Source organism: Ornithodoros turicata, chromosome 1 (genome assembly GCF_037126465.1).
Source record: "Ornithodoros turicata isolate Travis chromosome 1, ASM3712646v1, whole genome shotgun sequence".
Lineage (NCBI taxonomy): Eukaryota > Metazoa > Arthropoda > Arachnida > Ixodida > Argasidae > Ornithodoros > Ornithodoros turicata.
Window position 1 is genome coordinate 213515304 of NC_088201.1, and position 11124 is coordinate 213526427.

Genomic DNA, 11124 nt, shown 5'->3' on the forward strand with positions numbered 1-11124 from the left:
ACGCCCGACGCGGTGTCGTGAGCGGGCGGCGGAAATAGACACATACTTCCGGAGTCGGGAGAGGAGAGACGTCGAGCCAAAAAAAAAAAACTGCCATGCCGAATTTCTTTCACGACGTCAGCGACAGCTGCCGAGAACGACAGCTGGCGACCAATTAGGTGGCACAGAAAGGCCACGCCCCCTGATTTTTCGTCTGCTTTAGACGACGGAAGGCCGCTGTGGTAGGAACATGAAAATCGTGCGCGCTGACGGGGCGGCGGAAATGCGCCTCTACTTCCGCCGCCCGCTCAAGACGCCGCGTCGGGCTTCGCCAAGTGAGAACTGGCCCTACCAGCCTGTGATCCGCTTGGAACCTCGCGCTGACGCTATAGGGAGAACGCTCGCTGATTGGCCAACAGAAATGTTGTCTGCTACTGCTCTATCGTCTGCTACTCGGCTGTTCGGGGATCTGAAATGATTCGGCAGCACCTTCTATCCCCAATTCTCCGGGAGAACTGTCAAAAATTGGTTTACGGCGACAAAGGCACAAGGCGCTGACTCCCACTGACCGGCGAACCAGAACGAGTTCTCCTTATACCGTCATCGGTGGCGTGTCATCAAAACCTATCCTCCTCGTTGTACCTGGAGTGGCCAGTTGGGTGAACGCACGGAGCCATGTTTATGTGACTCCTTTTTTTTTTATCCCTATCTTTCTCTCTGGGAAAGAGATTGCACACGTCAAAACCTTTCGCAGAATTCGGTAAATTTAAAACTACTTTCATCAGACGTCTTAATCTGAATCCTTCCTTTTTTGTCTTTAGATGGCCCTCTGGGTACTCCTTCAAGGTGTGAACTAAAAATTCGCTTTCACCTATTTTAAACGGGAAGCCCGCCAACAGAGGGCTCTGTCTCACAGTGTAGTGCCATGCGTCCTGGTGTTCAGCCTATTCGCGTGTTCGCGGGATCTCGCTTACATCCGTGTGCATTTAGGCAGTCCAGCCATGAAGAGATGCGATATGTCCGATTACATCTCGTGCCTGCACTAAACAGAGGCAATAATCGTCATATGTTGCGTGTATCTGTTGTTTAGGTGCTCCTTGAGACACTCCGCGCTATGTATCTTACAGTCATAATCCCATCATCACTCAACCTGACGCATTCGGCTAAACTGCGCTGAATTTTCATGCGGGGAAGTTCGTAATACTTTATATCAAAATGCAGCGAGGAGACAGGACTAAATGGGCTAAAAACATGCACAGACACGTTATAAGATCATGTGCCCGTGCATGTTTACACCCCCCCCCCGCTCTTTAGTTTTCTCGCCGTGCTGATTTTGCCTTCTCATGGGCACATGTCGATTACTTGCAGCGTATCGTTTAGGGAAATAGTGGTCACCTCAACTTCGTGTTCATTTTTATGGCGAGTGCACTTAATACAGCAGGAAAATTTGGTACAAAACAAAGGCTTAGTAGGATTGCAGTCTCCGCTATGAATCCCGCTGTGGTACTCGCCGCTACGCAATCGTGTAAAATGTGGTCTTCTGCTGCTTGGTGAATGTTCGTGCGTTTTCGTTCTGGGTATCTCTCACGTAATTGTCACGTTTGGATGCAGTCCATTTCATGTGACTGTTGACCAGATGGATGTCCTCCTTAAATGTGCCTCCGAGACGGTCTTTCAATAGGGACCCTGACAAAATGTCCCCTGAAAACGTCCCCGACTGCCGTCCCTCACTACGACATGAAAGTTCCTGCTACACCGTTTTTGCTAGCTTCCGTGACAATATATATATATATATATATATAATGTAGAAAAAAAGCCATTACAGAAACACGTAAATGACACTAGACGTGTCTGAAATTCAAAATTACAGATTAAGATGGCTTCTATGGCTGCGCGCAGAGAAACAGATACTCACGGAACGATGCGACAGCACCAGGGGACACGTGTTTCGCCGTGTTTTCGGCTCGTCAGCTCTGGGCGGCTATATATATATATATATATATATAAAGAGGGGGAAAAGCCATTAAAAAGAATAAGTAAATGATGCTAGACGTGTTTGAAACTCAAACTTACAGATTAAAATGGCTTCTATGGCTGCACGTAGAGAAACAGATACTCATGGAACGATGCGACAGCACCAGAGGACACGTGTTTCGCCGTGTTTGCGGCTCATCGGCCCTGGGTAGCTGCGCATCGTTCGGGATTGGCAATATATATATATATATATATATATATATATAAGGAAAAAATAGCCGTGACCTTCTGACGCCATCCACTCAAACGTTGCCTGCCTGCGTACTGTTGATGAGGCCCAACAAGGCCGAAACAGCTGTCCAGTACTGGCATGGCGACGTTCGAGCTACAAACATATCTATGTATATATTAGTTTTCATGTTGTCCCGTGGAGATTGTGCGTCTTGGGAAACTTCTCTCAATGGGATTTAATCAGAGTTTGAGAAGTTTCCCGTCGAAAAGAACCCGTTACGAGTTAAGTTACCGCGTGTAAAATGTAACTAAGTTAATAACGAAGTTCTTCAGCCTAAAATATAACTCGCAGTTATTGAGTGACTTAAAAAAAGGACGAATTGCTTCCAAGTTACTTCGGACACGAAGTAGCACTACACAGGCGCAGCCCGCCATGAGCGACTGAGTTAAACCTTGAGTTACCTGCGGAGGAATGCAGCACGCTTAGATCGTCTTCATTTATATCCAGCAATGTACCTCTTTCTGTGTGTAAACATATGACGTCACAGTGTTCGACAGAGCCACAAATTTGGTAGAGTTGAACTACGCTGGAAGCTGGATGTGAACAAGGTCGCGCCGAAAGCCACGGTCTTGAGGGGATTACGATGATCCCTGCTTTTCGTTCAATACGAGGTAGCGAACAGGTGCGCGTTCGTGGAACCCAGCCCTCTCGTTCCGATTTATTTCGGTTTCAGTGTACCTACAAACGTCATAATGACGTTTCTTTGGTAGAGGTCTATTCAAACGCTTTGTATCTTACCCCTCTGGGCGCACAATGGTTCAGCTTCATTGCAATGGCAGCGGTTCATATTACCCGAATAAAATACTGTCATTGATTGAATATGTATGGCTGATATATAATATGATATATTTATGGCAAAAGATGCCGTGAAGGAACCGGACAGAAAGCAAGAAAATATGCGCACGTGAGTGAAAAGCAAATTAAAAGTAATTTTGAACGTGACTTAACTTGAGAGAACTGATGTTCTGAGGCTGGAACAACGTAGAAGGGACAATCACATACAAGGCCTCAAGTTTCCTAAGGAATTAACGATGAAAGATGAAAGTCACTGAAAAGGTTAGCCAGCTGTAGGACTCGAACCCACATCTTCTGGATTACCGGTCCAGGGCTCTACCAATTGAGCTAAGCTAACACTTTTTTTTTCTTCCACCTTTATTTACATTAAAATGTGTCCCTTACACGTTATTCATGCAACAGTCGTGCGTCCTGCACACCGTTCACAGGTTAGAGTAGAAAAAAGATAAAAACATTCTCAGAGCTAAACATACAATCTTTGTATCACGTTTAGAGGCACTGTCGTAGCCATTCTGGTACTGTTTGGCTGAAACTCAGAGCATTTTTCATGTGCAACATCTCTTGTTGAAATAAAAGCATGGGTGGGGTCAGTGGTTCCTCGTTCCTGTCTAGCATGCGGAGTTTCCACAAGGAAAACAAACCAACTATACAAATAATGTCACAGCGTATAGTTTCTTCGGAGTGTAACGGCAAAAACCGGATTGTGTGCGGGTTCATTCTGAGATCCCTGCCGATCCTCTTACCAAGATCATCCCAAAAGAACTGGGCTTCCGTACAATTAACGAACACGTGATCTATCGTTTCTGGCACCTTACAGAACCTACAGTGCGTACTCCAAGGAACGAAGGAACCCTTCTTTGCCAACCACTCCTTTACAGGCAGGGTATTTGAATGCAACTTAAAGTAAAATGTCTTTAACTTTGACCTAATTGGCATTTTTTTCACCCGTTGTAGAATGTCTCCACCTGGCCAGTCACTGGGTATTTGCCGGTACAGTGGGACTGGGAATAATACGTCTGTTAAGTCCGCATACAGTCTTTTCTTGGACACTGTGACGATGTATTCACGCGAGAAGCGCACGCATAAGAAGTTTATACTGTCCACAACCTCTCTATAAAAACCACTCAGTTTGATCAATTTACAGTGTGTCGCCACGGTGAACGTTGGTAGGTAGTTATACCCCACATATTGCTTCATCTGTTCTAGCAGTGGGTGTCCGGACTCTCTGAAGAACATTAGCCTCATCACAAGTTGTTTCAAGAAAAGGTGCTGCAGGCCGAGTCCACCGTCTTTCAGTCTCTTGAAGATGTCTTCTCTCCTCAAGGGCTCAAAAGTTGATTCCCAGATAACCGTAGCAAATATTCGATGAAGCTCCTGCACTTTTTTTCTACTACACTGAAGCACTTGCAGGAGGTACACCACTTTAGCGACGAGGAACACATTGCAGACGGTTGCTTTGTCAAAGATTGACAACCGTCGTTGTTTCCACACTAGGGCACGCTTTTTCACTTTGTCTCTTACTTCCGACCACATAGAGTTCGAATTACGGCTAGCTTCTAGCGGTACACCCAGGTACTTGGGATACACTGTCTGCCAGGTTATCCCTTGGAATAGATCTGGAGAAGTGCCCCACTGCCCTGCCCACACACCAACTGTTTTTGCTTTGTTTACTTGAGCACCAGAGACATTACAGAATTTCTCGATTTCGCTAAAGACTTCAACCACGCTTCTTTTGTCCTTAACTAGAAAGGCAACATCGTCTGCATAAGCCATCACTTTAACTTCGGCATGGGCCAGTGCGAACCCTCGAATGCGCCTGGAAGCGATAACGTTTCTACATAGCGGCTCAAGGTACATGTCAAACAGCAAGGGGGATAATGGACATCCTTGTCTAACAGACCGATCGACTTTGATGGCGTTCGTTAACATATTGTTAATGAGTAGTTTTGTTGCAACTCGGTGGTAACACATTTGAATTATTTTGACAAACAACGAGCCGAAATTCGTACAGCTAAGCAAATGAAACAAAAATTCATGCTCGACCCTATCAAATGCTTTCGATAAGTCTGTCTCTATCAGTGCTGCGTGTTCTTCTTCGTATCTACAGAAGTCCAAGATTGTTCTGACCACATGAATGTTGGTTTGTATTTTACGTCCTTTTATGGCACATGTTTGATGTTCCCCGACAAGCACTTTTATCACACTTTGAACTCTCGAAGCCAATACTTTGGTGTAAACCTTATAATCCGCGTTGCACAGTGTTATGGGCCTAAAGTCATTAACACTTGGGACTTTTCCTTCTGGGATCTCCTTGGGTATTAACACAGTATGTGTTCGTCTGAAAGAGGCTGGTAGCTCTCCACTTCGTTCTGCTTCGGCATAAACCTGAGTCAATATTCTAGACACTTTTTCTATGTTTGCTTTGTAGAACTCATTTCGAATGCCGTCAGGCCCCGGAGTTCGATTTGCTGACAGGTCGTTAATCGCTTTTTTTACTTCTTCAAGAGTAATGTCACTTTCAAGTCTCTCTTTGTCAACTTCCTGAATTTTCGGCATTTGCTTGAGCACTTCTTCAGCCTTTTCTTTGTCATACTTCTGTTGTTTTTGCCCGATTAAACCTTTGTAATACTCTTCAAAGCAATCCTGGATTTCTTCTGCTTTCGTGACTATCTTATTTTGATGTTGAATTTCCGTTATTGTTTTCCTCTTAGCATGGCGTTTTTCCAGGTACAGTAGCCTCTTATCAGGTATTTCGTCTGGGAAATACACTTGTGACCTTGATCTTATTCTTGCACCTTCGTACTTGTTTTGGCATATCAACTCTAGTTTAAGCTTCACGTCTTTTATCTCTGCTGCGTACTCCCCTGGACTTGCGCACTCTGATTTCATTAACTCCAGGAGTAGTTTTGTTTAATTGACGTTCTTCGTACATAGTATGGTAAGACTTTATGTTGCTCTGTTCAATTGCATATGCTCTGAAATCTAACTTGAATTTCTCCCACTCCATCACCCAACTGCTATTACTTGTTTCCAACTCTCCAAGTTTCTCGCTTACAAATTGCGTCAATGTATCTTCTTTGAGAAGCTTTGCATTTAGCTTCCACAGACTCCAACCTGCTTGGCTTTTTCCTCTCCTCTACTGTATCCGACTTTGGCTGTTACTAGGCAATGGTCACTGAAATATGCGGGGCGTGCTTCATACTGTAGTGTGGTCCATCGATTGCTCAGTGCAATGTATATTCGATCTAGTCTTGCGTTTGCACCATTTTCGAAATGCGTGAATTTGAGTCCTTTCACTTTTCCTTGCAGCGCAGCATCATCCATATTGAAATCAGCGACTAAGCTCTCTAACGTAGTCGCACTAGGGGTCTGCTTTCTTGCATGGTTTGCTTCTGTCCACACTCTCCAGAGTGCAGTTAAAGTCTCCCAACAGCACCATGTTTACATTACGGTTCATGTATTTCCTCAGACCCTTGAAAAAGTGCGCACGTTCGGAAGGATCGCATGGCGCGTAAACGGCGATTATCCTCCAGACTTCATCTGCGATAAGGGCATCAAGTAGTGCAGCTCTCCCACTATTGTCGACAGCGTAGTACACAGGCGTGTAGGAGATGACCTTGTGTACAACTAATAGCACGCCACCAGCGTGTCCCACAACGTGGCTTACTACGACTTCATGCTTTGGTAAAAACAGATAATTCAACGTCCTCTCAGTGTCTTCCTCACTCTCTATTTTAGTCTCTTGAATCGCTAGTACATCAATCTGGGGAATACTCTCCAGATAACGCTTTATCTGATAACGCTTCTTCCTTGCATTGAGCCCCCTCGCATTTAGCGTTGCTATGGTAATATGTTTCTCTCCCCCCATCTATCTGTCTTGTATACTCTTCTCTTGATGTCATAACATATGGCTTATGAGAGCTGCACAGTATATACTATTTTCATCCCAGAGCAAAAACTTTGTTTTCTTACCAAGCCGCCCCTTTCAGTTGTCCACTCACAAAGCAGCACACACTAGGTATACTTTCACCATTTCGCCGACAAGCACCTTATAATTCCGGAAATCCCACGTCCTCCAGTTGCGATCTTCCAACTTCTGCAATATTTGGTGCATCTCTTTGCCTAGGCGCTGTCTTATATTTCTTTACTGACGTACCTTCTACTTCTTCCTTATCTCGTTTTTCCTTGAAAGCTTCCGCCATGTCTGATTTATCACATTTTATTTTTGTTTGTTCAGCTTCTTTATCACTCGCGTTTGCACATCCTAGATCCTTCCACTCCCGTTGCAACGCAGGCGATTCTCCTTTTTGATGTTCCCGCACTCTTGAATTTTCCGGGACTTCTGGGTCTCCTGCTGTCTCATCTTGCCTTTCGTTTATGCCTCCACACCCATTAGCTTCGTCGATGTCTATAACAAGGTCTTCCTTTTGCCCTTCACATTTTCTCAATCTAGAAGCATACGTCGTCACACATTCGTCCGCCTCGTGACCAAAACGTCTGCATGTTTTGCACCAGGGCGTATGACACTGCTTTCTAATGTGTCCAACGCCTTTACACCTCAAGCACAGCGGTGGTCTTCCCGGCACGTCGATCAGCACGTGACAGCCCGACACTTGTAGCATGTGAGGTAGACTATCCGTCGTTACGCCCCCTTTTAGGGTTAAATTCATGTGCCGCGTTGTCGTTTCCAAGCCTTCGAAAAACGAGGTTTTCCATCTCTGTCGGACGATGTTGGCCACTTTTCCATATTTTGCAAATGCGTTGACGACTGCCTCATCTGGGACGTGTTGAGGAAGCCAATGAATTTTCATTGTGACTTCCTTCTTGTTGGGGTCGAGAATGACACACCTCCTGCCTTTTACGGTTATTTCCTTCAGAAGCAGTAGCTTGTCCTTCGCAGCTCCATTGTGGAAAGTAAGGGCCCATAGGTGGTTAAACTGGAATCCTCCAAAGGCTGACACATCTTCTTTCTTCACAATGCCTTCGAGAGCAGTCCCAAAATCCTCCACCTTGTACGGTCTGCCGGAGGGATCCGCGTGTAGAAACAAAGTATTCAGGGAAACAGTACCTGAGGGCATGCTGGACGGCAGTATCAGTTTATATTCAGAACTTTCCCGGCTAGGCCTAGCCGTTGTCACCGCTCCAACGGAGCTCATGTTCACTGCACCCGTTCGCTATCACGACCGGAAGCAGACTCTCCTTGAGCTAAGCTAACACGCCTTCTCGAACTTCTTAGGCAACTTGAGGCCTTGTATGTGATTGTCCCGTCTACGTTGTTCCAGCCTCAGAACATCAGTTCTCTCATGTTCAACATTTGCCGCTTGCGTCAATCCCTGTCGTATGAATGTGTGTGTGAGTGTCCAAAAATGTAAGAGTGAAAGGAGGATGAGTGAGAGAGAGTGACTGGTTTGTCCCTTCAGATGACGCACCCTGGAAGTCGCTGAGAAGGCGTGTTAGCTTAGCTGAGTTGGTAGAGCCCTGGACGGATAATCCAGAAGATGTGGGTTCGAGTCCTACAGCTGGCTAACCTTTTCAGTGACTTTCACCTTTCATCGTGACTTAACTTATTTCGCGAAAGCTACCTGGTAATAGGAACGAGTTCCTCTGAAACTTACCACGACGCCATAGTACCGAGTTCAGTTACAAGTTACAAAAAAAAAAAAAAGGAAGTAGTTACCTCGAACTGTGGATTTAACTGCCTTTTTATTCGGCAGTCCAAGGCTACCACCTGGATATTCTGCGCCTTGGAAAGTCTTCCCTTGGAGAGCAAATGATTGCCTCCCTGTTTGTTTGACGTGCTGCTTTGTGGACACATGCAATGAGGCGTATCTCAAAAGTGTGGACCGTTGCACTGATTGTGACATTGAGCTGCACAAAATATTTACTTACAATTACTTACATGTGCAAACGACTTGCGCCACTACGTTTCCCCCACTTCTTCATTCTGTCCTCTCTCCACCTGTACACGTCTGTACGCCGCTAATAGACACAGTTGTTCCGCAGTGCTAACATGGAATTAAAAAAAGAAATTTCGTGCTCCGTTCTAGAAGCGGATCGTTCTCGCAACACCTGGTAGAAATTGTTCAAGTGTTTTTTTTTTTTGCTTCTTTTCATGCACTTTTCCCTTTTCGAGAAAAAATAAAGAATTCCTAGTTGTGACTTGGTGACGTCAGTTGATTTACCAGGTTGGAGCAGCGACCGGACGATTAGCAGTGACACGCATGGAAGCAGAAATGCGGGGCCCGTTTTTCACGCCACGCTCTCCTCATCGCATTCCCCCGGGCGGTATCCTATCGCGAGACCTACTTTTCGGCATAGATTGAGAAGTTCCCCGTCAAAAAGAACTCCGTTACAAGTTAAGCTGCCGTGTGCAAAATGTAAGTAAGTCAATAACGAAGTTCTTCATCCTGAAATGTAACTCCCAGTTACTCAGTTATTTGAAAAAAAAAAAAGAACGAGTTACTTCCAGGTTACTTCGGACACAAAATAGCATTACGGAGGTGCAGCGCGCGTGAGCAGTTGAGTTAGACGAAAAGTTGCCTGCGGAGGAGTGCAACACGCTTAGATCGTTGTCGTTTATGTCCAACGATAGACCTCTCCCTGTTTGTAAACAAATGACGTCATAGTGCACGACAGCGCCAAAATTTGGTAGAATTGAACTACGCTCGAAGCTAGAGGTGAACAAGGTCGCGCCCGAAAGCCACTGTCTTGAGGGGATTACGATATAGTCCCTTATAGGGTCACTAAATAAGCTACGCCTCAGAGTATCGACGCTGAGTTCTAAGAGCGAGCATGCGCCATCTTGTTTCCGCGCCACGCTTCCCACGCGCACGCGCACTGCGCACGATGCCATCTATCATGCACTGGCGAAATATTCCTTTCGTTTACGAGCTGGAGTTGACGGCCTTGAGTTCACCTTGACATCTTCGGGACGCTCTGGTGGACAATACATGGATTATCGCAAGACAATGGTACACGCTTCTATCTGCCACAGCGAGCATTATGTTAGTCGTCTTTGATCCTCAACTGGGGATGGTACCGGTGTGGTGCGGAAACAAGATGGCGCTCCTCCTCTCCCTTTGACCTCAGTGTCGATACTCTGACGCGAAGCTTACTTAGTGACCCTGGTCCCTTAAAGAGACGCGACCCTCGGTACTACTTATCTTGAATGGGAGGCAGCGAACAAGTGCCCATTCGTGGACCCCTGCCCTCTCTTTCAGATTTGTGTCGGTTTCAGTCTGTCTACCAATGTCATGATGATGTTTCTCTGGTAGAGGTCTATTCGAACACTTTGCATCTTACTCCCTGTGGGTGCACAGTGGTTCAGCTTCATTTCAATGGCAGCGGTTCTTACTTCCAGAATAAAATACTGTCATTCATTCGATATCACGTTTTATGGCAAAAACTACCATGAAGAAACCGTAGGGAAAGCAAGCAAATATGTGGACGTGAATGAACAGCGAGTTCAAAGTAACTTAACTTAAGTTACTTTTGCAAACTTCCCTGAAAAAGGAACGAGTTCCTCTGAAAATTGCCACGGCGCAAAAGTACGGAGTTAAGTTACAAGTTACCAAAAAAAGGAACTTAGTTACAGTAACACGTTACTTGTAACAAGTTACCCTCCAACTCTGCTTTTCGGTCCCTCAAGGGGACTAACTGCTACCTTATAATGCTGCATATTGCTGCGCGTTGGAGATTGTGCATACTGGGCGGACTTCCCTAAAGGGGATTTAATTCCCTCCCGTACCTTTCCCTAGCTCCGAGTTGGGTGGAATGTTCCTCCGTTGCCCGACAAGTCGGCCTAGGACGAAATATCTCCACAGCGCAACATGCTGGCGCGCAGAGACGCAACTGAATCCCTCTGTGTGAAAACGGCCCAGCAGGTACAGTCTCCATGGGGTAGTGTGCCGCCGAACAAACCGGTTAAATTCCCTTGAGAGAAGTCGGTCCAGGTCACACAATCTCCACGAGGCAGCATGAAAACAGGAATCTATCGTCACGGAAGTTAGCTATGGCTGTGTAACAGGAACTCATATTTTAACTTTATTTCGCTTAACTTATTTAGCCCTGTGGTGGCATTTCTG

The 11124-nt window shown here is 45.7% G+C and overlaps 1 protein-coding gene across 1 annotated transcript; it reads right to left on the reverse strand.

The window, feature by feature from the left end:
• Positions 1-7089: 7089 nt before the first annotated feature.
• On the reverse strand, positions 7090-8196 carry LOC135394364 (uncharacterized). The gene has a single exon (XM_064625085.1). It carries the CDS (start codon positions 8194-8196, stop codon positions 7090-7092), a length of 1107 nt encoding a protein of 368 aa, XP_064481155.1.
• Positions 8197-11124: the final 2928 nt, after the last annotated feature.